The sequence below is a fragment of the Balearica regulorum genome, chromosome 28 (assembly GCF_011004875.1).
Source record: "Balearica regulorum gibbericeps isolate bBalReg1 chromosome 28, bBalReg1.pri, whole genome shotgun sequence".
NCBI classification, from domain to species: Eukaryota; Metazoa; Chordata; class Aves; order Gruiformes; family Gruidae; genus Balearica; species Balearica regulorum.
In genome coordinates, this window is record NC_046211.1 from 3,144,489 (window position 1) to 3,170,018 (window position 25,530).

The following is a 25,530-nucleotide window of genomic DNA, read 5'->3' on the forward strand; positions in this document are numbered from 1 at the left end:
CGAGTGACAAGTAACCCCAGCACAAGAAACTAGAGTGTGTCGTCCCCGTCCCACCTCCCCGAGTCAAGGTCACCCGAGTGGGTGACGGCCACGCCAGGGCCATCCCACCAGCTGCCAGGCCAGAACTGGAGTCACTCTGCGGGGGAGGCACCCGGCACGCCGGGGAAGCCCCTGCGGCATCGTGGTGTGCCGGTGCTCGCCGCAGCCCCGCGGGACACGGCACCTGACTGCGCCCATCCTTTTATTGTGAAATGCGATAAATATACCACGGCCACAGCCCCTGCCACCCTGCTTCCCCCCGAGCCCAGCCCAGCGCTGACACCCCGTCTATATTTATATAAAATAACACCACTAAAAGAGCAATTGAATCCCCAGGGGCGAGTGGGGGGGGGGGGTGTGTGTGTGAGAGCCCGGCCCCCCACCCATGGCGCAGAGCAGGGGGTGCACAGCCAAGCGAGCGCAGGGGGTCGGGGGGGTGCAGGGGACCCTCCCTCCCACCCCGAATCTTTGTTCATCCAGTTCTGTCATGCGCATGAATCCGGCTGCTCCAGAACCATCCGGCTCCCGCTGCCCGCGGCGAGGGGCTGAGCAGCACCGGGGGACGTGCCCGGGGGCCGGTGCTGCTCCCCCGGGAGTGGGGGGGGGGGGCCGCGGCCGCCCCCTCCCCTCGATGGCCGCCCTCCATCCCAGCATGTCCCTCAGAGGTTGTCAGAGGCGGCGGAGGGGTTGGTGTAGGTGAAGGTGCCAGCCCCCGCGCAGTTGCTGCCGGCCACCTGGGGAGTGGGGGGGATCAGAGCCGGGCTGGCCCCTCCTCAGCCCCCACCGGGGGCAGCGGGGGGACCCCCACACCCTCAGCATGGACAGCCCGGTACTCAGCCGAAAAATGCATTTCCCCCCTCCCCCCGCCCCGGCCTGGTGGGCAACTGCCCCCAGCCACGGGCACCGCAGGTACCCACAGCCCCCCATGGGCACCCCGACACCACCCCTGGGTGCAGGAGCTGGCGGAGGAGCTGAAGCGGCCCCGGCCGTGTTCCTCTCCTCCCGCACGATAAGCTTGCCCGGCAAGAGCAAAGGTAAATATTTACCCAGGCCCCTGGTATTTGAACAGGGCGAGCTGCTCGCACCGAGCCAGGCAGCTGGATACGGCCCCCGCCTGTAGCACCGGCGGGCAGGGGAGCGCAGCACCCCGGAAGAGTAGGGACAGCCCCCCCCCAAACCCCACAGCACTCGGGGGATCCGTGCCCTTTGCGCGTGCGGGCAGCTCCTGATGCCGAACCTGCAGCCGCTGGTGCGGGATATGGGGTGCAGGATGGCGGGAGTGACCCCCCCACCCCACCCCACCCCAGCCCCCTGCCCCCTGCCCCGGGGCTGCGTGGGGGGGGAGCAGCCGCCCAAGGTCGCGGGGAGCTCCCCAGAGCCGGGCTGGGTCCGTCAGTGCCGGCCGTGTGCCCAGCACCACTGCTCCATCCAGGCGTGAAAGTTACCCTCACCTCCCAGCCGGGAGGGGACGACGCTGGGCGGGCTCCCAGCCGTCCCCTGCCCCACCGGCTCCGTTAGCCATTAACCCAGCAGGCAAGGGACCTGCCCAGCGACCTGCCTCACCAAAAGCACCTTCCCCAGCACCACGGCAGCCGGGACACCGGGCGCGAGCAGCCCTGGGGACGATGGCACTCGGCTCTCACCTGGCTGTAGGGGTTGGGCTTGCTGTTGGGCGACACGTAGCGCCCATGGCTCTGATACGGGGGGTACTCGGCCATGGGGTGGTAGGAGTCCTTCGTGCTGAGCAGGTCCAGCTTCCCTCGGCTTTTCCGGCGGCAGGTGCAGGTGGTCTGGTGGGGAGAGAGAAGGGGTCAGCGGCCGGATGGCATCAGGATGGGGACGGGGGACTCACCAGCAGAAGGCAGGTGAGGACAGGGACGGGGACGGGGGGCTCACCATCAGAAAGCAGGTGAGGATGCTCAGCAGCAGCAGGATGCAGACCAGGACCAGCAGAGCGATGGCCCAGTCAGGGACCACGGGCACCGGTGCCGGGGATGTCACCACGGTGCCTGAAAGAGGACCAGAGCCGTGTCTGCGCCACTGGGCAAAGCTGCCGGGTTAGCCAGGACAAACAGTCCTGAGAGACCCCCAGGACGGGGCATGAGGGGATGAGCCCTCCTCCACGGGGTCCAGTTGGTCTTCCCAGTGCCGTCCGCCACAGGCACCGGGAAACTGCATCAGCTCTGCCAGCTGCAAGCCCTGAGCCTGTCCTGCCGCCAAGGAGCCTCCCTGCCCCGGCCAGGATGGGCTTGTGGAGCCCCCCCAAAGCACCCCCACGGGGCTCCATCCCCCCCTTGCGCCCCCAGCTCGGAGCTCCCCCTCACTCTGGATGCTGGCCAGCTGCAGGTCCATGATGAAGCCGTTCTGGTCCAGGCTGTTCCTCAGCTGCTGCTCAGCGGCGGTGCTGGTGACGGTGTCATTGCCTTGCCCAAACACAAGGGTGGACTGCACCTCCACCGAGCCTTGGCTGCCCACAAAAGAAGGCATTAGCGCCCGGATCGCCACCCCCCCGCGAGGGGCTCTGTGCTGTGCAGCCGGGATGCGCCAGCTCGGGATGCGCCAGCTGGGATGTGCCAGCTCGGGATGTGCCAGCCCCTGCAGCCGGAGCTGCTGGCACACTCACCTGAAACGGAGCTCGCTGCATCCCTTGTAGGTCTGCCTGCCCGTGCAGCTCGCGCAGCCAAAGACATATTCGAACTGGAACAAAGCACGGGGGGTGCCGGTCACCTCCCCAGCAGACACCCGGGGAGGTCTTTGCTCGCCCGGGGCAGCCCGTGGGCAGGGCTGGGACTCACCATGGTCAGGACAGTGTGGCTCAGGCTCCTGTAGTCCTTCGACGTGGGGTCACGCAGGCTCTCATTGAAGCTCCTGTTGATGATGCGGAAGGACAGCGGGACACGGAGGAGCAGCTGGACAGCGGTGGGACGCAGGGCCGCGGCTTTGCTGGGGTTCGGAGCACCGCTGCTGCCCAGCACAGCCGTGGGGGTCTGCCTGGGAGCCGTGCTGCCCTGCGTGGTGACAGAGGTTTTCCGTGTGGGGATGACCTGAGCGCTGTTGCTCCCGTTGCCTTTGGCGCTGGAGATGGGGATCACCGTGCCACCACCCACGGGGGAGGTGGGAGCCACGGAGCTGCTCTTGGTTGTGTTGGTGGCGAAGGGGGGGACCCAGTTGCTGCTGTTTGCGGTGGCGTTGGCATAGGAGATGGCGGGGCTGCTAGAGATGGGCACCGCGGTGCTCTTGGCTGTGGCGTTGCGTGCAGAGCCGTTGTTGGACTGGAAGTTTGTGGTGTTGCCTGTGGCAGGGAAGACTGTGGTGTGGGAAGAGACGGAGGTTTGGGTCCCGTTGCTGCTCGTGTTTTTGGAGATTTGGATGCTCGGAGTGACGGTCATGGGGGTGGTGGTTGTCTCCGTGGTTGTCTCCGTGGTGGTCGTGTCAGTGGTGGTCGTCTCTGTGGTGGTTGTGTCAGTCGTGGTCGTCTCTGTGGTGATCTGGGCGGGGACCATGGCACATGTACCTAGAGGAAACACCAGGAGTCGGCAGCTGGCACTGCAGCACCAGTTTGGGAAAGTTTTACACCATACGGCTCCTCGGCCGAACGCTCCCCTGGGCCACGAGGTGCTGAGAAGCACCACGACCTCCAGGAGCTGACCACTGGCAGCTCCCACTGCCCACGCGGACAAGATCTCCAGGATCATCCCACAACCGGGGCTTGTGCTGGGCACATGTGGCACCACGAAGGCTCTGGGCGGTGCCACCCGGGGACGCTGGCACCGGCTCCGTGCCCAGCCCTGCAGACCCCCCCTGCTCCTGAGGGGACCCTGCCACGCCGGGGGACTCGGGCACAGCCTCTCTGCCCCAATAAAACCTCCTTTGCTGCGGGTTGCTGGACTGAGAGGGTGGGGTGCCACCTGCGCCCCCCCCCCCCCCGACCTGCATGGCCTGGCTGCCGGCCAGCGCAGGCAGCTCCCGGGCGGTTTCCCAGCGGGTGCCGCAGGAGCCGGCGGCACTGGAGGAGAGCCCGGGGTCCAGGCGGCTCACCGAGACACACCTGCATACCAGCTTGTGAGCCCCGGGCGCAGCCTGCTCCGGCTGGCCCTGGCACAGCCCGGCTGCCCGGCACCGGCCGATCCTTTCGGACACAGCTAAGGGGGACCGCGGCCACAGCGAGGTCCCCGCGTCCCAGCTTTGCTGCGGACAACCAGCCCCGGGGCACTGCACCCCGAGGCCAGACCGGGAGAGACAGCGACGTCTCTGCCATCGGGCTGCCGAGGGCCACCGGCTCTGGCGTCCCCCAGTCCCTGCTCAGAAATCGGCACAGGGGGCCCCGCTCCCGTCCCCCTGCCTCGTTACGTCCCCGCTCAGCCGGGTCCCAGCCCGGGTCCCTGCAGCTCAGGGTCCTGCCAGCCCCAGCCCCTCACCTGCGCCCAGCACCAGCAGCAGCAGAAGGGCGGTGACCGCCATGGGGCTCGTCCCGGGGGGGGTCCTGGCGCCTGTTGGGGCTCCGCGGCAGCTGCTCTCCCGTTAGCCGGTGGCACGCTCGGCGATCCGGGGATCAGGAACTGGCGGCTCGGCAGCGGTGGGAGCTTTATAGAGCACCTGGAGCAGGTGGGGAGGCCCCACCCCGCTGCCGGCCCCAGGGAGGGGGGGGGGTCCCTCCGCCCTGCTTGGCACAGGGCACCGGGGTGCCGCCTTGCCGATGGGGCCCCTGCGGCATCCCCCCCCCCAGGCTGGGTCCCCCCCCGGAACCCTGACACGGGGGGATGCTGCCAGCAGCGTGCCTGTGCCGTGGGTGGACGCAGGCTCGGGTGGGGGCACAGGGAGGGGGCAGCAGCCGGGTGTCCCCGGGCAGGGGTGGGGGGCAGTCTGCCTGGCCCCACGGGCTGAGCCACGGCCCCCAGGCCTGGTGGGGAGCATGGGGGACGGGGGGGGACGGAGGGTCCCCAGCTCCTCATGCAGGGGGGGCACCTCACCCTCTGGCTCAGCCTGGGGTTAATCATTACCGGCCAGTCACTGCCTCGCCCTACGCTCAAATAGACACCGGTGATCCCCCCCCTCAACTGCTTACGCAGGTGGGGCCCAGGGCCCCACGAACTCCCAGTACCTCCCAGTACCTCCCAGTAACCTCCCTGCCAGGCCCCAGGGCCTCCCCCAGGCACAAGGGCCCCAGCAGGCACAAGACCCCCTTCCCACTCAGGGCACGGCCCCCGGCCCAGGCCGATGCCGGGTGCCAAGCCGGATGCCGATGCTCCACCCCAGAGGTACCAGGTGCCACCGGTGCCAGGGCGTAGAGCCCCTGTTCTCCCCGGTGACACGTGCTTCTGGCACGGCCAGACCACACCAGCGTTTCTGGTCCCTCCCTGCCCTGGCCCTGTGGGAGAGCCCCAATTCCCAGGGAGGGCCCCAATTCCCAGGGAGGGCCCCAATTCCCAGGGAGGGCCCCGATTCCCGGGGAGGGCTTGGTGAGGGCCCCCACACCCGGCATCTTGCCTGGTCCCGCCTGGAGTTGAACTGCCGGGGGGGGTTTCCGAGACGCTGGTGCGAGGGGAGCGGAGAGGAGCGACCCTCCACCCTGCAGTGACAGCGGGGTCGGAGACAGGCAGCCTGGGTGTCCGCACCGGCGCGAGGGGACCCAGCTGTACCCCATCCCCGACAGGGTCCAGAGCCTTGGTGCCAGGCAAGGGGAATGCAGGCAGGGCACAGGCAGGGCACAGGCAGGGCACAGGCAGCAAGCTCTGGGTGAACACGACCTCCCTGAAAGCCCTCTGCCACCTCGCACAGCGCTGCTGACTCCCACCGCCCTTCGCCTGGGTTGCTGCTCCCACACCCGCCACCTTCTGCTCCTCGTGCCTCTCCCCGCTCCCGGCCCGTGGGTCATCGGCCCCCCCCGGCCCCCCCCGGCCCCCCAGCCTGCTCCAAGCAGGGGTTCGAGATCTGCGCTATTTCACTCGGCAGCAAACCACAGAGGACACGCCGCGTGGGGGATCTGAGGGAAAGGAAGGGGCCGGACACGCAGTGCCGCGTCCCCGTCCCCTGAGGGCAACCCCAGTGCCCGCTGCCCTCCCACGCCAGCCCACGGAAACACCCCCGGTCACCAGCACGGGCCTTGGGAGCCGTGCGGCTGCGCCGGCCGTACACGGCACCCACGCGTGCCCGTAGGGCTGAGCGGGGCCGCCCCAGCCCCACGGCCCGCCCCAGCCCCACGGCCCGGGCCCGCCCCAGCCCCACGGCCCGCCCCAGCCCCACGGCCCGTGCCCGCCCCACGGCCCGGGCCCGCCCCAGCCCCACGCGCGACCCCGCCCCGCCGGCGGCTCTTGAGCTGCGGCGCCCCCTGGCGGGCGCGGCCTCGCGCAACGCTCGTCCTGCGCCCCGGCTCCGCCGAGAGGGACCGGGACGGGGACGGGGACCGGGACCGGGACGGGGACCGGGACCCCGCGGACGCCCCTGGCAGCCCCGCTCCGCCGTGCAGCCCCCGGAAGGGGAGGCGGGACGGGAGGCGCTCGGTACCGAGCTGTGATTTCACCTGCCCTGGCCCCGCACAGGTGCGCGCAGCGCCGCCGTGATGCCCGGACACCCCCGGACACCCCCGGACACCCCCGGACACCCGCCGTCCCGGTCCCGCTGCGGCCCCGAGGCGGGAACGGGCGGCGGACAACGCTCGCCCAGGCGGCGGCACCGGCGCGGCCGCTGCATCGCCCTTTTAAGAGGGGGGCCCGGGGCCGCCGCGCCCATTGTCGCCGCCGCCGCCGCCGCGGGCGGGGGGGGGGGGGGGGGGGGGGAGGGGGGGCCGGGCCGGTGCCGGTGCCGGCCCCGCGCGCTCCGGGGCGGGGCGGGGCGGGGGGGGGGGCACATTCCGCCGCGTTGCCGGGACAGCCGTCCCCATGGCGACCGGGCACTGCCGCCGGGGCTCGGCGCGCGCCGCGCAGTTCCCACGGAGCGGCCCGAGCGGCGGCGGCTCCGCTCCCCTCCGGGGCGGCGGGAGGGACGGGATGCGGTGCAGTGTTGTGCTCTCGCCTACCAATATTGCACTCGTCCCGGCCTCCCGCCGTCACGGGCTCCGCCGGTGGGACCGCCCGGGCACCGGGCTCCTTACCCACCCCCGCGACGACCGTACCGGGAGGACGGCAAGGGACGGAGCCGAGAGCACGGGGGGGTGGGGGGGTGGGGGTGGGGCAGCGGGGCCCCGGGACTCCCCCAGGAACCGGGCGCGCAGGCTAGAAAACACTCAGAACTTTATGGCCAGACTTGGGGCAGGGAGCACAGCAGCAGGCAGCGCCCGGGGCAGGGCAGGGGCGGGCAGCAGCCCCGGCACCCGCCGAGCCCCGTTCGCCCCCGCTGCCGGCCGCACGCGCCGCTACCGGCAGTGCAAAGTCCGCGGGGGGGGGGGGGGGGAGGGGGCGGCCCGGAGGGGCTGCGGGGCCCGGAGCGCCCCTGGGTGCCGCTGGCGGGGGGGGAGGGGGGTGGGCCCGGGCCGGGCGCGGCCGCTCACTCCCGTCCCTCCAGCAGGAACCGGCGGAAGGGCTCGAAGTCGGCGGGGATCGTGTCTGCGGGGCGAGAGCGGGGGGGGGCGTCAGGAGGCGGCGGGGGCCAAGCCCCGGTAAAGCGGGAGAGCCCCCCCGGCCCCCCCCGGCCCCGGCCCGAGAGAGGAGATGCTCTGCGAGCTCTCGGCCCCCGCCCCGGTGCGGTGTCGGTGTGGCGGCGGGGGGGGGGGGGGGGGGGGCGGAGCCCGGTGCTCACCGTTGCAGCGGTACTGCAGGTTGGACCAGATGATGTTCTCCTGGGAGAAGCAGAAGACCCCCAGCCGCCCCCCACGCATGGTGGTGTCAATGATCACCCCGGAATCAGCCACCAGCCGCGGGCCCTCGTACAGCCGCACCCTGCGGGAAGGGAACAGTCGGCCCGGCCGGTCAGCGGGGCACCGGGACCCCACCGGGACCCCACCGGGGCCAGCGCCGGGTATCCCGACCCGGGGCTGGGGTGGGGGCCGGGGGCACCGGGCTGGGGCATCCCGCCCCGGGGTGAGGATGGGCGCACCGGACCGGGAACGGGGCATCCCGCGGGGGCTGGGATGGGGGTACCCCGCCGGGACCGGACCCCCGTCCGGGGCCCCCCGCTGTGGCCGGGATGGAGCCCCCCGCGCCGCCCCCGGCCCGGCCCCGCCGCCTTTGTCGGGCGCTTTGCATGTGAAAGGCGCCGGCGGCCGGCGGGGTCGCCATGGCGACGGGACAATGGCCGCGGGGGCCCGGCGGGGCGGACGGGGCGGACGGGCCTGGCCCGCGGAACCCCCCCGCGGCGGCTGCCCCGACGGGATCCTTAAAGGGGAAACGCGCCCGCGGCACCACGGGGGCAGGTCCTCTCCCCACGGCCACCATCCCCCCCCCCCGCGGTGTGGTCCCACCGGGGCTGGACCCCCTCCCCACGGCCAGCATCCCCCCCCCCCGGGCTGGACCACACCGGGGCTGGACCCCCTCCCAGCACCCGGTACCCCCCCCCGGGCTGGACCCCCTCCCAACGCCCAGTATCCTCCCCGCCAGGGTGGCCACACCGAAGGGGACCCCCATCCCCACGGCCAGCATCCCCATACTGGTGTGGTCCCACTGGACACCCCACTGGGGCTGGACACCCCCCCCACCAGGGCTCAACCCCCTTCCGACAGCCACCATCCTCCCCATACGCCGTGGCCAGAGCACCCCCCAGCCCAGCGGCCTCGGTGCCCCCCCCGCCCGCCCCCTCTCACCTGATGTAGCCCACCTGGGGCCTGTGCGCCAGCTGCCAGCGGTAGGACGTCTTGTCCCGCCAGCCCACGTTGCGCGGGTCCTTCCAGAGCAGGCGGACGTGGTCAGGCGTGTGGCCCGTGTGCCACAGCGCGTTGCGCAGGTGCTCCCCAGGGCCCGTCGAGGACTTCACTGCCTGCGGGTGCACGGGGCGTCAGGGGGGACCTGGCCGGCGGGGGGGACCCGACCCGGCCCGTGGGGTGGCCAGCACCCACCTTGAGCTGCAGTCCCGGCTCGGCCACGGCGCGGAAGGGGGTGGCCTGCCAGTACGTCTGCTCTGTTTGCTTCCACATCACCACGTAGAAGCTGGCGCTGTCCTGGTAGCTGAAGATGAAGCCGGCGTAATCATCATCAGTGACAGTGTTGACGTGGAAGGTGCCTTCGAAGTCCACCCCGTTGAAGGCCGTGTAGCCTACAGGCAGGCAAATGCTGCAAGGAGCCATCTCCCCCAGCACGGGCCCCTGCTCCCCGGCTCTCTCCAGCCCACCCACCACCCCTCTGCCGGGCAAAGAACCGGCCCTCACCCCCCAGCGCGGGGCAGGGGGGAGTAGGGTGCTGTCCCCTGGGGTCTGCAGGTGGGAAAGCATCTCTTACCAACAGCCAAGCCCGGGTCACTGTTCATGGTCTGCACGATCTCCATGCCCTGTGGGGGACATCTGGGTGAGGGGCGTCCCCAGCATCCCCAGGGACCTCCCAGCCCCCGTCTGCTCCCATCCCGGCAGACAGTCCCCAGAAACACAGGGGGCAGCACCCACACCTGGTTGAGGACAACCCAGTTGGGATCGATCTGGGCGTCCCCCTCGGGGTCGAGGATGACGGTCTGGTAGGCGCGGAAGTCCGTCAGCGTCACCTCGGCGCTCTCGGGGCACACGTCCAGCTGGTCCACCACCGTGTCGTTGTCAAAGTCCTCCTCGCACACGTCGCCCACGCCGTTCCCTGGGGACACGCACCCCGGTCAGGGCCGGACCGAGCCCGCGTGGCTCTGCCTCTCCCGCCCGCCCCGCGCTCACCGTCCGAGTCCTTCTGGTTGGGGTTGGGGATGAGGCGGCAGTTGTCTGGGCCTGGTGCCGTGTAGTCAGGGATGCCATCGTTGTCATCGTCATTGTCGCAGTCATCCCCCAGCCCGTCGTTGTCCGAGTCCAGCTGGGAGCTGTTTGGGATCTCGGCGCAGTTGTCCTTGGTGTCCTGATGCCCATCCCCGTCACTGGGAGCAAGAATGGGGTCAGAGCAGCGCCGCAAACCGGGGACCTGGCACCACGGCGAGCACCCTCGCTGACCCCAAAGACCCCATCGTCCCCCCTCCCAGGTCCCCGAGCCAGGAACCCAGATCTGCCCCTGAGAGGGGACAGGACGGGACAGGGAGGTGACCCCGCAGCAGCACCGTCCCCACCTGTCCTCATTGGTGTCACAGATGTCTCCTACCAGGTCGCTGTCCATATCTGTCTGGAGGAGACCAGAGCCCTAGTTCAGCGGACACCCCAGGGCGAGGGGGCCCAGCCGTGCCGCAGGAGGACCCCCCCCCGCAGCAGGACCCTGCACGCCCCGGGCCTCCTGCCCCAGCCTGGCCCCGGCCATACCTGAGTGGGGTTGCTCATTTCAGGGCAACTGTCACACGCGTCCCCGACGCCGTCCTCGTCCCGGTCCGTCTGCAGAGGGTTGGGCACTTTGGGGCAGTTATCCAGCATGTTGGGAATCCCTGCGAGGACAGCGCTGGGTGGATGCCCTCACCCCCCCCACCTCGCGTGACAGCACCCCTGCTCTGCGAGCAGCCCCGGCCCCGCGCAGGCAGGTCAGCCCCGAGAGCCGCTCACCGTCCCCGTCGATGTCATTATCGCATGCGTCACCCTCGCCGTTGCTGTCCGTGTCCCGCTGGTCGTTATTGGGCACGTTCGGGCAGTTATCGCAGGCGTCCCCGAAGGAGTCGGTGTCTGAGTTCTGCTGGTCCTTGTTGGGGAAGAGCCGGCAGTTGTCCTGCAGGGAAGAGGACAGGGATGCCCGAGCTGCAGCGGCTGGCAGACAAGAGGTCACAGTCCCACACAGGTCAGGGCGGGAGGACATCTCCTCCAGCACGCTAAGACCATCCCAGAGCCTGCTGATCCCTAGGAGAAGTATCCCGAGGGTGTCAGCACCAAGCCAAAGGGAGAAGCCCTTTGCCCAGCACAGCCCCCCGAGCCACAGGCGCGTCCCGTCCGCCCAGCACAGCCACCTCCACGTTCTTGATGCCATCGCCGTCAGCGTCGTCATCACACTGGTCCCCGATGCCATCGTTGTCGGCATCCTCCTGCCCCGAATTCGGTGTCAGGCGGCAGTTGTCCTGCAGGCACAGGCAACGTTAAAGACAGGGAGGAGATGAGGTCAGAAGCGCAGCCCTGCCACGGGCTCCCTGAGCCCCGGCACCCCCTGCCCAGGGACGCTGCCCTCCCTCTGCGGGAGCCCACCTGCTTGCAGTGCTTGTTATTGTCGATGCAGGGCAGGGGCTCATCCGGGTAGCCATCGAGGTCTGTGTCTTGCCCGCACACGTTGCCGTTGCCAGCCCAGCCCACGTTGCACTGGAGAAAGAAGAACTCAGGGGCCGGGAAGCAGGACAGGACCAACTGCTGCCTGTGCCGATACCCGCTGCACCCCCCCGCGCTCTGCCCTCCTCCTGGCCCTGTCCCCCACTCACCGCACAGGAAATTTCACCGTTCCTCTCGAACACGCAGAAGCCGTTGATGTCGCAGGGGTTGGAGGTGGGAGTGCTGCAGGACTTCTGTGGGACGCAGCCAGACGTTTGATTCCCCACAAACCCTGACTTGCAGGGACCACATTTGTAGGAGCCCTGGGAGAGAGAGGGCAGGGGCAGGGTTAGGGGAGCTGAGCAGCAGGATGCCAGGCAGGGGAGCAGGGCGGCTCTGCTCACCAGCGTGTTGGTGCAGATGGAGTTGGGGTCGCAGCCCCCGTTGTTCCCATCGTTGCATTCGTCGATATCCGTGCAAACCTGCGAACAGCGCGGGAGAAACCATCGCCCAGGGCCTTTCCCCGCCTGCAGCTCTGCCCATTCCTGTCCCAGGAAAGCTGTCCTCCTCCGGCGGGCACACAGCATCCTCCACCCGTCCCTGCAGTTCAGCAGCCCAGAGCACCCCCAGGGAACCGGCTGAGTCCCGTGGTACCGCACTCACTCACTTGCTTGCTGGCCCTCGCATAGTCCACCCCCACGCCAGAGACGGTGTTGCCCCGATAGCCGCGGGGACAGGGCTCGCAGCGGAAGCCAGGGGCCGTGTTGATGCACTTAGAGCCAGGGAAGCAGGGGTTGGCGTGAGCACACTGTGGCACGGGGAGAGAGAAAGGCTTCACCCCCGGGCATGGCATCCCACGTGTCGGGGTGGCCACTGCCCTGGGGGCATCCCGGCAGGGCTGTTCCCCGGCTTGCGGACGCATCCGGAGAAGGGAAACATCGTCAGCCCATGCTGCTCGGGCAGTGCCGGGGCTCAGATGTCACCTGCTGACCCGCCCCAGGACCGTGCCCACCTCATCGATGTCAGCGCAGTGCGTGCCGTTGCCCTCCAGCCCCGGTGGGCAGGGCCCGCAGCGGTACCCAGGGTACTCGTACGTCTCCATGCAGTCCACGCCGCTGAAACAGGGGTTGGGGTTGCAGCGGGACCGGTGCTCATGGAAGCCTGAGAAGAGGAGGGCCGGGCAGGGGGTGAGACGGGGTGGCCCTTTGCCCCCTGAAATGGGAGCAGAGCCTCGCCAGCACTCACCGCAGACCTGGCACTCCATGATGGTGTTGCGGATCAGAGACATCTCCTTCACCTGCGAGGCAGCAGAGCACGGAGCGTCGGGGGGATGCAGCGTATTGACCGGCACCCTGCTCGTGGGCAAACCCAGCCCGGGGACAGCCAACACCACCCCACCATCTCACCTGGTCCCTAATGTCTTCCCGCAGCTCGGTCAGGACCCGGTTGAAGAGAGTCAGCTGCGTGACCAGTGCCTTGGTCTGCTCGCCTGCCGGGAGCAGAAAGGACAAGGTCAGCCCCAGGACAGACGCAGCCTCCCGGGGCTGTGGGCTGGGACTGCTCTGCCCCCCCCCTCCAGCACTGAACTGGGATGACGAGACAGCCAACGACCCGTCCTCCTCCTCCCTAGTCCTCGCGGGACCCCTTCCCCCGTAGCACATCCCGTGCCCTCAAATCCACCCCGTCCTGGGGCCCTGCAGGCGCTTGGGGCACTGTGACAGACGGTGGAGGGTTTTCTGCCTCCGTGGAGCCCCAAACGCTGCCATCACCCTCGCGCCAGGGAAAGGGGGAAGAACTTACCCAGGATGGAGGCCAGCACGCTTGTCACTGCAAGGAGAGAGATGAGACATTACCGAGCGCTGCCGCCAAACCCAGCAGCGTAACCTTGCTCCTGGTCAGCACGTGCACAGAGCAGGAGCTCCCACCTGCGTGGGGACACCTGGACCAGGAGAGGCAGGAGCAGCTCTCTGCGCGACGTGCTGTCGCCTCCCACCTCCATGTGCCACAGCACACGGGTGACCCTGTGAGCCCTCCGTGCTGCCCCTGCTCGGCACAGGGCGCGGATGTGCCGCTACCTGCGCTGTGAATGGACTCGTCTCCTTGGAAAGGGCACTCGCTCAGGGCCCCGACGCGGCTCATGGACCCTCCCAGGATGAGCTTCATCGACTCCACGAACCCCTAACGTAGAAGGGGAGAGCGTCAGCCATGGGGGGTTCTGCCTGTCCCTGAGAGCCGCGGGGCGGGGGGGGGGTGTCTCAGCCCCCCAAGGGGGTCCCGGCACTCACCTGCATCCTCTGGTAGGCCTTCTGCCCCGTGCGCACCTCGATGGACTCCACCTCTGCCAGGGGGATCTCCGACAGCTCGGGCAGCCCCACGCTGGAGTCCATCTGCTTGCAGTCGACGTAGAGCTCCACGCTCAGCATGTCCCCGCGCAGCCCGCTCAGGCGCACGATGATAGTGTGGCTCTGCCCGTCCGCCACGTGCGCGTGCTGCAGGTTGACCGAGTGCAGCTTGTTGTCTTCCCGCAGGTAGCGCACCAGGACTGCGGAGGAGCAGGAAGGGGCCGTCAGCTCTCCCCACCAGCACCGGCAGCCCCCCTGGGACCCGCGTGCACCCCGCTGCTCTCCCCAGCGGACCCCGCGGACAGCGGGAACTCGGTCTCCGTTTCTCTCTGAACGTCAGGGCAAGACCTCCGCGTGCAGCAGGCACCCACCTTTGTTGATTTTCCCCACCACGGAGACCTCCAGCCACCTCGTGTTGTCCTTCTTGGAGTAGAGGCCGAAGAGGGTCCCCCCCTGCTTGGGGGGCAGGCGGAAGGTGGACAGGAGGTAAACGTCATTAACCGTCAGGAGCTCCATCCGGATCTTGTGCGTTATGCTGGCCATCTGCCGGGCCTCGCTCACCATCAGCAGGTCAATGACTGCGGGAGACAAGGACCGGGAGGGTCGCATCCTGACTGGCAGCCGCAGCTCCGGCTGCAGGAGCGCAGAGTTGCCCGGTGCGGGGCTCTGCGGTCCGGTCTGCTACAAGCCCGGCCGGACCGAGGGGACGGGGGTGTCCCTGGACCGCCGGGCCCCCGGGGGTGGGAGGGGGGGGCCGGGGAAGCCCCGAGGGCTCCGGGCCCCGCCCAGCCCCGGCCCCGCGCGGTGGCGCTCCAGGACCGGCAGCGCCGCGGCCAAGAGGAACCCGCGGAGCCCCCGCCACCGGCGGGACCGGCGGCCCAGCGGTGTCCCCGGCCCGGAGCCTGCCCTGCTCCCCGGCTCCACAGCCGGGGCTTCCCCGCGGGGGCGGCCGCAGCGCCCCGCCGGCCCCGAGCATCCCGCAGCCGGGACGGGCAGGGCCGGCAGAGCCGGGCCGGCCCCGCGAGATCGCGGAGCGGAGCGGGGACGCAGTTCGCGTGGAGCTGCGGGGGCAGCGCGGAGCACCCCCGGGACCGGCCCCGGCGGACGGCGCGGAGCAGCGACCGCGGCCGCCCCGCCAAGGCGCGGCGGAACCGGGAGAGCCTGCAAGGGACGGCCCGGCCCTCGGCACCGGCCCGGGGAGCTCCGGGGAAGCGCGAAGATCCCGGTCCCGCCGCCGCAAGGGAAGGGTGCCCCCGCCCGCTCCGTGCAACCGCACCGGGCAGACCGGGAGGAGCCCCGGCGCCAGGGCAAGCCCCAGCCGCGCACCGCGGCCCCGGGAGCCCCCCGCCGACCGGAGCCCTCCCGTCGCTCCGAGCCGGCATCGGGACCGACGTCCGGGCGAGGCCAGCGGCTCCCTGCCCCGAGCTGCCCCCGGGCAGAGCCCACCCTGGGCCGGGGGGGGGGGGGTGCAGGCGGCCGCCCCGAGCTCCGGGGATGAATGTGCCTCTGTCCCCCCCCCCGCTGCCCGCAGCGCGGCTGCCAGACCTCCCAGGGCGAGCAGAGCCGCTGTCAGCGGCCCCGGGCCGGGGAGCGGGACAGGGGCCCCCCGGCTGGCGGCAGCGGGGCCAGGGGTCTCCAGCCACCGCCGCCTCCCGGCTGGCAGCGGGCCGGGCGCCCCGTCCGCTTCGTCCCGTCGGGGCCGCCCCGCCGCCGTCCCGGTGCCCGGCCCGGCAGCAGCCTTACCTTGCAGCCCGTGGCGAGCCGCGCCGGCGGCGCCCAGCAGGAGCAGCGCCAGGAGAGCGCCGAGCACCGGGCCCCCCGCGGCCGCCGGTGCCCCCATGCCGCCGGTGCCGCCGGTGCGGAGCGGAGAGCGGCGGGGCGGGGTGGCGCGAGCGGGGAGGGGCCGGCGCCGCCGGCGAGGAGGAAACAAAGAGCCGTCAATCACGGGCGCGCATCCCGGGGACCCCGGCGGGCGCTCCGCCGCGGCGGCCCGGCCGCAGCCCCGCCGGCGGAGAGGAGCGGGGCGGGGCGGGGCGCACCGGGCCCGGGGCTACGGACGACCCACCGGCCGCCCTGGCGCTGCCCGCCCCTGGCGCAGCTCCCGCTCACAGGAATTGAGTGTGGCAGGCGCCGGTTCACCGTGAGGTCAGGCAGTCTGGGGCCGCCTTCTTGCGAGCCAGAGCCGCCCCAGCAGCGCCGGAGCATCCCAGCCCGGGAGAGCCGGGGGACCGCCGCCGGCGGCCGAGGGCGCGGGGGCTGCTTTTGCCAGGGGTGCCGCACGGCGGGATGCCGGTCCCCGGGCCGGGTGGTGCTTCCCCGTGCGGGAGAGGAGCGAGCGGAGCCAGCCCGCCTGGAGAGCGGCTCAGCGGCATAAATCAGCCCCGGGACCCGGCCCAAGCCCCGGGGCGACATAATGAGCTCATCCCGGGAGCTCCTTCCCCTCCGCCTCGGGCCGCGGCCAGAGGGAGCGGGGGTGCCGGGGGGGGGGTGCCGCGGCGGGAGCCCCCAACGTGCCTTCGGGCGGCGGCAGCGCGGTGCCCCGCGGGCAGCGCCCGGCCCGGTCCGTACCGCCGGAGCCCGCCGCGCCGCCCGGGGATGCTCGGGGCCGGCCGAGCCGCTCCCCGCTGAGCGCCGGCCAAGGCGGGCGGGCGGCCCACGGCGCCCCGGCCGTGTTTACTCCTGTTTCCCCCGGCTCCATAACAACGGGCCGGGCCCGGGCCCAGCCCCGGCCCCGCTCCCCCGGCCCCAGAGGCTCGGCGCAAGCCAGCGGCCCCGGGGAACGGGGCGGGGGGTGGCTCCCGACCGCACACGGGGCTTTCCCTCCCTCCGCTCCGCTGCCAGCGGGTTCCCGCCCGTTTTCTGCCCATGGAAACGTGCGGGGCTGTGCGGGAGGGAGCGCGGGCCCCGGGGCCCCGGCAGGAGCAGCCATCCCCGTCCCGGGGGCTCCGCTCCGTTTCGCTCCGCCGCGCTCGGGCACGAAGCGGAACCGGCCCGGTGCCGCCCCGCGGCGGGGGAGGGGGTGGGTAGGGGGGGAGGCGGGGGCGGGCGGAGCCGGCCCGTGTGGTTCCGGGTCGGGCGGGAAGATGGCGGCGCCCATGGAGCTGTTCTGCTGGGCGGGGGGCTGGGGGCTGCCCTCGGTGGACCCGGACTGCCTGGCCGTGCTGGTGAGCGGGGCCGGGGGCGGCGGCGGGGCCGGGGCCGAGGCCGGTGCGTCCCGCCGGGCCGAGCCCCCGCTCCCGCTCTCCTCCCTTGCAGACCTACGCGCGGTTTACGGGGGCGCCGCTGAAGGTGCACCGGGTCACCAGCCCCTGGAGGAGCCCCTCCGGTAAGGGCCCCGCCGGGGCTACCGGCACTGCCCGGCGGCCGGGCCCATCCAGCTCCCCGCACCGGCACTGCCCGGTGCCCCCCGCCCCATTGCACCCCCTCACCCCGTTGCACCCACCCCCACCCCGTTGCACCCCCTCACCCCGTTGCACCCCCCTCACCCCATTGCACCCGTCCACTCCACCGCCCCCCCGCCCCGTTGCACCCCTCCTTGCACTACTGCACCCTTCCCACCCCTCACACCCCTCCTGCCCCATTGCACCCCTCCACTGCACACCCCTCTTCACCCCATTACAACCCCCAGCCCCATTGCACGCTCCCCACCCCATTGCACCCCCCTTGCCCCTTTGCACGCCCTCCTCACCCGATTGCACCCCCTCATCCCATCACGCGCCTCCTGCCCCATTGCACCCCCCTGCCCTACTGCTCACCCCATTGCACCCCCTTCGTCCCGGCACACTCCCCGCGTCCCATCACACGCAGCTTTCACCTTCTCACCCGCACCCCTCTTGTCACTGTGCCCCCCTGCCCCACCTTATGCACCCCCTGCCCTGCCACGTGCGCCTCTGCCTCGCGCCCCCTCACCCGAGCGTGCAGGCCCTTCACCCCGGCACAGCCCCCCGCCCCCCTCGCTCGCAGTGGGGTGGCACCCCGGGCACTGCTGCCTGCAGCCGCCCCTCTCCCTGCCTGCAGGGCGCCTGCCTGCGCTGAAGACGCGGGACGAGGGCACCATCTCCAAAACGCAGCAGATCATAACTCACCTTGGGAAACAGGTAGGGGGGGCGAGGGGCAGGCCCTGCCCCGGGCTGGGGGCTGGAGGGCACCAGAGCCCCCCTGGGAAGGAGGGGGCTCGTCCCTCCACGCTTTGTCGCGGTCACCCAAGAGGCACAGGCAGGATTTGCTGCTTCCGTGCCAAATCACGCCCGTTGTGTTTGCTCTGCAGAGATACAACGCTGACTACGACCTCTCGACTACGCAGAGAGCGGACACGCTGGCCTTCGTGTCCCTGCTGGAAGAGAAACTGCTGCCGGTGCTGGTGAGTCACTGGAAACGTCTTGGGGGGGCCCCGGGGGAGGTTGTCTTGCTGAGGACTGGATCCGCTCCTTGGAGCGACGCCGGTGGGCTCAGGTGTGCGCCCACCTGCCGGGGGAGCCAGAGGACGCTGCAGGCAGCAAAATCCCGGGGGCCTGGAGCATCAACAGCAGGGATCGGGGGTGCCAGGGGTCTTGCGTGGCAGCGGCGGGTTGTGCAGCCAGGGCTGGGGTCTGGCCTGACCCTGGTGCTCCCTCGGCCCGTCGCGGTCCTGTGCCGAGCATGGGCTCCGCAGCATCCGCCACGGCCAAAGGCTGCGCTGGCTCCAACTCCGCTGTGGCCTGGGCACGGACTCTCTTCCGCTGCAGATCCACACCTTCTGGGTGGACGCGAAGAACTACGTGGAGCACACGCGGAAGTGGTACGCGGAAACCATTCCCTTCCCCCTGAACTTCTTCCTGCCCAACTGCATGCACAAGCAGCACCTGGAGCGGCTGCAGCTTATGTGGGGAGATGGCTACATGGAGGATGAGGAGAAGCTGGAGAAGGAGGTGAGAGGATGCGGTCTGGGCACAGCGGGTCCTCGGTGGGTGCCCAGAGGGACCCACGCGAGGCCAAAATCATAATTGGGGTCCGGGGTTCACCCCGGCTGAGCACCCCCTTCCTGCTCCCCTTAGCACCGAGGCAGTCTGCCGCGCGGCCGGGTGGGTGACAACCCTCTGTCCTCCTCCTCCTCCTCCAGCTCTACCGGGATGCTCGGGAATGCCTGACGCTCCTGTCCCAGCGCCTCGGCTCCCAGAAGTTTTTCTTTGGAGACTCGTAGGTGGCCACAGGGGCAACGTGCACGGGGGCATGAGAGCCCCCCGCACCCGGGCGGGACTGAGACCCCGCGTCTCACTGCCCGGCCGTGGCTGCAGGGAAGCCGCAGCCTGCGCACGGGACGGGATCATCCTGCTCCCCCCCATCCTCACCTTGGGGACCTCCCGAGGAAGAGCCGCTTGCCATCCCCTGGGGCGCAGGGGGCTAGGCGGGGGGGCGATGCATCTGGGTGGCTTTGGGTGGGGACGGTGGGAGGAGGCGCGAGGGACCGTGACCCAGTCGCAGGTCTCTGTGCCCCAGGCCGGCCTCCCTCGATGCCTTCGTCTTCAGCCGCCTGGCGCCGCTCCTGAAGGCGAAGCTGCCCAACGGGAAACTGCAGCAGCACCTCAAGTCCCTGCAGAACCTGTGCAACTACTGCACCTCCATCCTCAGCCTCTACTTCCCCTGGGACGGAGGTGAGATGCGTCTCCCCGCCTCGCCCCACGGGCACAGGGTGACCTGTCCCCCCCCGTCCACACCCCTGCTCTGCCCGCCCCCCAGGTGAGTCCCCAGCCAGCGCCCCACGGGCTGTGGGTGCTGACGGCGGCGAGGCGGAGGACGATCCCCACAAACGGCGCAACCAGCTGCTGTCGGTACTGGTGGGGCTGGCGGCCATGCTGGGCTACGCCTTCCTGAGCGGCATCGTCTCCATCCAGCGTGGCAGCGCGGGGCCGGCTGGCCGCCAGCCCATTGCCCTGGAGGAGGAGGAAGAGGAGGAGGAGGAATGAAGAGCTGCGCGACTGTTACTCCTCTGGTCCCTGGAACTGACTGTTTTTACGCTGGGAGCCTGGCAGCATCTCTCCCTGCGGGCGCTCTGCTCTGCGTCCCCCCGGGAATTGCAGCCCTCTGCGGGGAGCGTGCCTGCCACGCCAATAAACCTCCCTCTCTCCACCTGTGCCCTCTCATCCTCCCAGCAAGCTCAGGGCCCTTCCCAGTTTCCCCAGTTGCACAGGCTGGAGCGCCGCAGCGGGCGCTGACGCACCGTTGCCCGTCCTGCTCTGCCCCAGCACCGCACCCCATGTCCTTCCCACGGCTCTGCCCTCGTCCCCGGCCTCGGGGCTCTCTGGGGATGGGGTGAAGGGGAGACCTGTGGGTTTTTAGGTTCCTAAAAGCAGCTGTGGGCATCTCGGCTACATCCCCCGCGCTTTCTCCAGCAGCCGCAGGGATGAGCCCTCCACGTCCCCCTCTGCGGCATCGCTGCCCACCAGCTGCTGGGCAGAGCAGGCAGCAGGTCCCGTGGGGCCGCCTGTCTTCCTCCTGCCACGCTGCTGCCAGCCCGGCTTCCCTGAGAGCGAGGGCGCAGCCGGGGACGGAACCAGGCCAACCGCCTGCCGCAGCAGAAACCAGCAGCAAAGGAGGCCTGGGCTCCTCGGCAGGACGTGTCCCAGGGCCGGGAGGGCGCGAGCATTCCCGCTGCTGGAGGGACGCCCGGAGCCCAGCTCCCCGCAGCAGCGCGAGCAGGGCGGTGAGCGGCGGCTGCTGCAGCAGGAATCCCTCCGGCGCTGACAGCTCTGTTTGCATTCCTCCACGCCTGCCAGCGACGGGGAGTTCCTCGCAGCTGGCACTGCCAAAAGCACGTCGTCGCGCGGTAAGCACTGCTCCGCGAGCGGCGGCCGAGGGCACGTTGGCTGCAGAGCGGGACCCTGGGCCGGGGCCGTCCGCCCAGGCACCGTGTGTCCCGGCAGCACCGCGGCGCTCCCTTGGGACACCCCGTGTGGGGCTCAGCCCCGGGGCTGGCCGCGCTGCCGCGGTTTCCTCTAGCTGCTGCTGGTTTACGAGCGCGCAAGTGGAAAAGCGGCGTCCAGCCAGATTCGCCTGCGTGCCGGCTGCCGGGCGGCACACAGCCCTCGCTTGTTCGGCTGCCGGTAGCTGCCGCCACCGGCATCCTGGCACCGCCTCTGTGGGCACCCTTGGGGACTGGCTGTGCCCGGTGTCCCTGGGCCGAGCTCCCTGGATGTGCCCCCCACCCACCCCATAGGTGCGACAGCCCGGGGGCCCCCACGTTGCACCAGGAGCGGAGCTGCGGTGCTGTGCCACGGTGCTGGGGACGGCTGCAGAGCCTCCCCTGCGCTGGCCCAGTTCGAGGGGCCCCACCGGGAGGGGGATGACTCAGTGCAGCCCCCCCGTGCCCGCTCCCCCATAACGTCACTCGGGAAGTATGTGCCCGACGCTCCCGGTTCCCATTAGCCGGGGGGGGCTGATGGCTGCTCCGGCAGGAGAAACCGCAGCACGCGGCCGCCTGCTCTGGCTGGGGGGAAGCTGGGGCTGCTGACGTCGGGGCCCTGCGCTGAATCCCGGCCGTGGGTCCAGGCTGCTGCCAGCACCAGGTCCCCGCCAGCTTCTGGCCCCTGCCCTGCCCGGGGGACGCTGCAGTGGGCAGAGGGGAGGGAGATGTCGCCCCTTGGGGTGACAGCTCCCAGCGGCATGGACCCAGTCCCTGGTGGGGTGTCCCAAGGAACCCAGGGAGAGGCAGGATGGAGCCCATGGGGCTCAGCAGGTACCGCCTGCCCCAAACCTGCCTCCTTCTCCGGCTCCTGGCACAGTCCTGCCTGCTGAGCAGAGAGCAAGGGAGGGCAGCGGGCACCCAGGCGAGGTTGTAGAAAAACCTGTTTATTTTACGAAAACATCTAGAAAAGAGCAGATGTTGCAGCCCTCAGATCAAACAAGTCCCCTGGGATGTCGCGGGGCTGCAGGGGCTCTGCTGCTGCCGCCCCAGCCCCGCGCAGGGACCTGTCCCCAAGCCCTCCACCGGCACCGCGCTCCTGTTGCCGGCACCTCCCTCCTCCGCCAGCCACAGCTGCGCTAGGCTGGCTGCTTCCACAGGAACGTCTGGATGGAGTCACTGGGAGCCGTGGCCTTGATGAAGCCGACCCGTGGGTCGGAGATCCCGAAGGACACGTCCATGGGGGAGCTATGGGGATGTGAGAGGGAATGCAGGTCAGAGGGGGCAGCTGGGGCTTCGAGCCGGGGCGCCGGGGCTGAGCCACTCACCGGTTCAGGACCACCAGGACGACAGCACCGTCAGGGCGCAGGAAAGCAGTGTGCTCCAGGTCGCACCAGCGGCACTTCTTGGAGACCGCCAGCCCCACGCGCTGTGAGCCCTCGGGGATGAACTTGCTGCAAGGACAAGCAGGATCTGAGCACGGTGCCCAGGACAGCAGCAGGAGCCGGCAGCCCCTTGCCGGCCCCCCCAACCCACCTGAAGTGCCCCAGGTGGTAGAACATGGGCTGCTTGTAGAAGACGTCCTTGCTGCTGTCCACGATGACGGGGCTGTCCACGTAGTTCTTGCTCCAGTTGGGGCCCCCCTCCAGGTCCAGGGCCAGGTTCCAGTCGGTCCAGCCCGTCACGTAGTTGTTGAGGTTCTGCGGGGCAGATGACAGCGCTGAGCCGTTGGTAGGTCCAGAGGGTGGCCGGTGTGTCAGTGGCACCCGCCGAGCCCTACCGTCAGGATGCTGTGGCTGTACTTGCTCCCGCGGTCCCAGCCGCCCAGCACCACCCTGGGCTCCCAGAAATAGGAGCCGGTCGAGGCTTCTGTGGAGAGGAGGAAATAGTCCGGGAAGAGGTGATGGGTGATGGAGAGTGTGAGGTCGATGGGCGCCAGGAAGTCCAGGTACCAGTGGATGCCGATGCCGCTGATGTAGCTGGCAGCCACGGGATCTTTGAGAACCTGGCAGGAGACGGGAGTCACTGCCTGCACCAGTGCCCGGGGCCGGAGGAGCTGCCGTGGGGCCGGGAGAGCTGCTGTGGGGACTCACCACCTGGGCCCAGTAGGGCAGCATCACCCTCTGGTCATCCAGGATGATGAGCTGGACGTGGCGGTGGGAGCTGTTGGCCAGCGCGGGGCCCAGGTCCTGCGCGATGAAGTCCCGCTGGTGCTCAGGGGAGAAGCCCAGGCACTGGAAGGGGTAGAAGACGATCTCTCCGGCCGTGGGCTCGTTCCCTGCTGTCACTGCCCAGAAGGTCAGGTTGTGCTTGGCGTATTCGTCCAGGAACCTGGCGCAGGGCAGAGGGGTGAGCTGCCCCGTTGCAGCAAGGCCAGCCCCGGCCCCCACCGTGCTTCCGTGGCCCCTCACCGTACAAAGTAGTTGGCCCAGGTCTTGTGGTACTTGTCCCCGGGGCTGCCCTTCAGCGTCCCCCTCCCTGTCATTGCACCATTCGTCTTCATCCAGACTGGGGAGGTCCAGGGGCTGGCGTACAGCGACAGCGGCTGCTTGGCCACTGCCTGGGCTGCCCGGAGGATGGGGATCTGGGGAGAAGCGGGATGGCAGCGAGCTCTCTGGGTCTGCCCCAGCATCACAGGGGGCAGGACAAGTTCCCTCCCTCCCCATCAGCAGGAAGGTGCTTCCCTTCTCCATCCCGTCCTGCCCCGTCCCACCCAGCCCCGGTGCCTCAGGCTCACCTTCATCCGCGTGTCCTCCTCCGTCAGGTTGAAGTGCTTCAGCTCAAAGTCACCTTCTGCATCGGCGTAGGTGTACAAGCGGACGGAGAAGTCGGTGCTGGCCATGGGGACGCGCACGAGGTTGTACTCGATGCCTGGGGACAGGGCGGGTGGTGATGGGCGTCTCTGGGGTGGATTCGGGGTGTGCGGCCCCCTGCCTTCCAGCAGCCTCCCAGACCCTCGGCACAAGTCTCAGCAGCCAGACCCCACGCAGGGGAGGCTGGACAGACCGGCCCGACCACTCAGGAGCATCGCCCTGCCCCAAGCTCACCTTCCTCGGAGAAATAGGAGCGGAGCAGGTGGTTCTGGGCGTCCTTGGACAGGGACTGGATGTTGATGGCAGCCGAGTCTGTGACGGAGCCACCAAAGCCCTTCACCTTCTGATAGCGCTGCGCCATGTCCAGGGTGAGATGGAAATCTGGGGGGGACAAGCAACGTCACAGCTGCTGTGCGGGGACGGGCTCCGTTTCCCGGCGTGCAGGCAGGCGTCCGGACACGGCGGGTACCTGGGGTCTCGGCATTGTGCTGGAAGCTCCCCTCGCTGCGCTCCAGCCGCTTGCCGGCCTTGCTGCTCTCGTACTTGACGTAGGTGCCCGGGGCTGGCAGGACCACGGGGTCCAGCGTGTCGCAGTACGCGGCGCTGCAAGCGCACACCAGCGAGCCGTGCCCGAAGTCCTTGGCATTGCAGGGCCGGCCGCCTGCAGCAGGAGGAGAGACCGGGCAGGCACAGAGCGCTGTGGCAGGAGCCCAGCTCACCCCTTCCACCCACCACAGACCCCGAACCCGTGGCTTTGCCACCCCAAACCGCTGACTCTGCAACCCTCTGTTTGGGGACACGGTGTCGCCGCTTACCTGCTGCCTGCGATGCTGCCTGCACCAGCAGGAGCCAGCCCAGGACGCCAGCACCCCCAGGCTCCATGGCACCTCTGCTGCAGCGCGGCTGGGATGGATGCTGACGGCAAGCGCTGGGGCTAGGAGCAGGGCGGCGGGTGTCAGCGACCCGCTCCTCTTGCCCTGTCCCAGCCCCGCACGGGGACAGAGGCCAAGGGCAAGGACAGCACCTGCATCCCTGTGCCCAGGAGCCTTGGGGAGCACCAGCACCCCCCCCGCCAGGGCTGAACCCCCACCACCCTCCCTGCTCCCCACAACCCCAGCCCTTGCCTTCCCTCCTGCCCCGCCAGTGCCCACGGATGGCCAGCGGTGCAGCCCCCAGGCACGTGCCACCCTGTGCCCACCAGCCTGGTGTTCCCAGCCACCCACGCCGGCTGTACCCGGCAGCTTGGTTCACTCCCACCGCTCGTCCCACGGCCGTGCCGTGACATGCCGTGCCGCTCCACGCACCATTGGTGCCTCCTGAGCCGCGGCCGAGAGCGAACAGCTCCACGCCCCAAACCCCACTAACGCAGCGGCCGGGGCTCGCCCAGCCGGAGCGGTTTGGGGCTTGAGCCCCTGGCGCAGAGGGGTCCCACGTTTCCCTGCTCTCCACAAGCGCTCCCACCCTGCCGTGTCCTTCCCATGATGCTGGGCAAGGAGGTTCTCCACGAGCGCGTGGGAACAGCCACCGCTGCGCCTCGGGACCCGGGTGCCAGGCTGCTGCCCCCGCGCAGGGGCAGGCGAGGGTGGGATGGAGCCAGCTCGTTCCCCGGCACTGTGCAGGATGGGGACCGGGGCCAGGCGGGCTGTCCCACACCCATCGCCTCCCGCTCCCTGCCTGGGGGGCGATGCCCTCAGCACGGTTGGGCACAGCCTTGGCGTGGTCTTGCTGTCCGGGGCCACCCCCATCCCCACTGGCTGATGAAGCTGCTCCGGACCCAGGGTACTCACCTGCTGCCCAAAAACCCTCTCGACACGTCTCTGCTGGGAGCGGGGCGGCAGGACCGGCTTTCTGGCTGTGCGTGGTAGGAGGTGACGGTGTCTGGCGGAGCAGGAAAGGTGAGTCCAGGAGAGGACAGCTCATGGGACTCTCTGCATTTGAAGAGGAGCCCGGGGATGATTTTGCAACTATGAGAGCTTTCAACACTCACCGCAGCATTTGCAAAGCTTTCCTGAAACCTGTCCTGATGGCCAGAGGGAAGCCGGGGGAGCGGGATGCCCACTGGCCCCCCAAGTTCCTCTGTCACCCCAGACGGACCCCCTGCAGTCACCTCCACTCAGCCCCATTGCTCCCCTTGCACAGAGCCCCACAAAAGCGTCTCCCCAGGACGCCCTCGTGCAGGGGTAGGGCTGGCCG

General features: G+C 70.2%; 5 protein-coding genes across 6 annotated transcripts in view; 2 read left to right on the forward strand and 3 right to left on the reverse strand.

Annotated features, from left to right (window-relative positions):
* Positions 1 to 21,245, forward strand: part of TRIM46 (tripartite motif containing 46) — a 29,569-nt gene extending 8,324 nt beyond the window's left edge. Inside the window, exon 11 of the transcript XR_012832662.1 lies at positions 21,235 to 21,245. The gene's annotated coding sequence lies outside the window, so the exon portion shown is untranslated. The remainder of the gene's footprint in view (positions 1 to 21,234) is intronic.
* MUC1 (mucin 1, cell surface associated) lies at positions 229 to 4,615 on the reverse strand. The gene is made up of 7 exons (XM_075737036.1): positions 4,458 to 4,615; positions 2,835 to 3,553; positions 2,663 to 2,736; positions 2,364 to 2,506; positions 1,936 to 2,048; positions 1,683 to 1,829; positions 229 to 773 (listed from the first exon to the last, which is right to left on the reverse strand). The coding sequence occupies exons 1-7, from the start codon at positions 4,498 to 4,500 to the stop codon at positions 699 to 701; spliced, it is 1,314 nt and encodes a 437-aa protein (XP_075593151.1). The 5' UTR covers positions 4,501 to 4,615; the 3' UTR covers positions 229 to 698.
* Positions 7,252 to 15,584, reverse strand: THBS3 (thrombospondin 3). Of its 2 annotated transcripts, XM_075737045.1 has the most exons (23): positions 15,391 to 15,579; positions 14,019 to 14,225; positions 13,591 to 13,847; positions 13,381 to 13,483; positions 13,106 to 13,132; positions 12,712 to 12,794; positions 12,551 to 12,602; positions 12,318 to 12,466; positions 11,973 to 12,113; positions 11,710 to 11,787; positions 11,476 to 11,628; positions 11,249 to 11,359; positions 11,017 to 11,124; positions 10,622 to 10,781; positions 10,388 to 10,506; positions 10,201 to 10,253; positions 9,821 to 10,014; positions 9,568 to 9,746; positions 9,405 to 9,453; positions 9,026 to 9,222; positions 8,774 to 8,946; positions 7,774 to 7,913; positions 7,252 to 7,580 (listed from the first exon to the last, which is right to left on the reverse strand). In XM_075737045.1, exons 1-23 carry the CDS (start codon positions 15,485 to 15,487, stop codon positions 7,522 to 7,524), a joined length of 2,889 nt encoding a protein of 962 aa, XP_075593160.1. In that variant the 5' UTR covers positions 15,488 to 15,579; the 3' UTR covers positions 7,252 to 7,521. The 2 variants fall into 2 exon arrangements, with proteins under 2 accessions (XP_075593160.1, XP_075593159.1); XM_075737044.1 differs by having other exon boundaries at positions 7,407 to 7,580; positions 12,318 to 12,602; positions 15,391 to 15,584.
* On the forward strand, positions 16,684 to 19,752 carry MTX1 (metaxin 1). The gene is made up of 8 exons (XM_075737046.1): positions 16,684 to 16,811; positions 16,903 to 16,972; positions 17,665 to 17,744; positions 17,915 to 18,007; positions 18,372 to 18,554; positions 18,746 to 18,822; positions 19,123 to 19,277; positions 19,363 to 19,752. The coding sequence occupies exons 1-8, from the start codon at positions 16,731 to 16,733 to the stop codon at positions 19,587 to 19,589; spliced, it is 966 nt and encodes a 321-aa protein (XP_075593161.1). The 5' UTR covers positions 16,684 to 16,730; the 3' UTR covers positions 19,590 to 19,752.
* Positions 21,246 to 21,648: 403 nt separating the features above from the next.
* On the reverse strand, positions 21,649 to 24,234 carry GBA1 (glucosylceramidase beta 1). Its single transcript, XM_075736884.1, has 10 exons — positions 24,153 to 24,234; positions 23,807 to 23,998; positions 23,572 to 23,718; positions 23,262 to 23,395; positions 22,936 to 23,108; positions 22,618 to 22,855; positions 22,305 to 22,529; positions 22,061 to 22,224; positions 21,853 to 21,978; positions 21,649 to 21,772 (listed from the first exon to the last, which is right to left on the reverse strand). The coding sequence occupies exons 1-10, from the start codon at positions 24,217 to 24,219 to the stop codon at positions 21,664 to 21,666; spliced, it is 1,575 nt and encodes a 524-aa protein (XP_075592999.1). The 5' UTR covers positions 24,220 to 24,234; the 3' UTR covers positions 21,649 to 21,663.
* Between the last annotated feature and the right edge of the window lie 1,296 nt (positions 24,235 to 25,530).

Bases quoted from the DNA above. Each gene is read 5' to 3' on its own strand.
- GBA1 (XM_075736884.1), bottom strand. From the start codon at position 24,219: ATGGAGCCTGGGGGTGCTGGCGTCCTGGGCTGGCTCCTGCTGGTGCAG. The intron at 23,719-23,806 runs GTACCCGCCGTG...TGTCCCCCCCAG, and splicing joins GCACAATGCCGAGACCCCAG to ATTTCCATCTCACCCTGGAC. The intron at 23,396-23,571 runs GTGAGCTTGGGG...CCCTGTCCCCAG, and splicing joins CTCCTATTTCTCCGAGGAAG to GCATCGAGTACAACCTCGTG.
- MUC1 (XM_075737036.1), bottom strand. From the start codon at position 4,500: ATGGCGGTCACCGCCCTTCTGCTGCTGCTGGTGCTGGGCGCAG. The intron at 1,830-1,935 runs GTGAGCCCCCCG...TCTCCCCACCAG, and splicing joins TCCTCACCTGCTTTCTGATG to ACCACCTGCACCTGCCGCCG. The intron at 774-1,682 runs GTGAGAGCCGAG...CCCACTCCCCAG, and splicing joins AGCCCAACCCCTACAGCCAG to GTGGCCGGCAGCAACTGCGC.
- MTX1 (XM_075737046.1), top strand. From the start codon at position 16,731: ATGGCGGCGCCCATGGAGCTGTTCTGCTGGGCGGGGGGCTGGGGGCTG. The intron at 16,812-16,902 runs GTGAGCGGGGCC...CCTCCCTTGCAG, and splicing joins CGGACTGCCTGGCCGTGCTG to ACCTACGCGCGGTTTACGGG. The intron at 18,823-19,122 runs GTAGGTGGCCAC...TCTGTGCCCCAG, and splicing joins AAGTTTTTCTTTGGAGACTC to GCCGGCCTCCCTCGATGCCT.
- THBS3 (XM_075737044.1), bottom strand. From the start codon at position 15,487: ATGGGGGCACCGGCGGCCGCGGGGGGCCCGGTGCTCGGCGCTCTCCTG. The intron at 14,226-15,390 runs GTAAGGCTGCTG...TGTCTCCCGCAG, and splicing joins GGCTCGCCACGGGCTGCAAG to TCATTGACCTGCTGATGGTG. The intron at 10,015-10,200 runs GTGGGGACGGTG...TCTTGCTCCCAG, and splicing joins TGTGACACCAATGAGGACAG to TGACGGGGATGGGCATCAGG.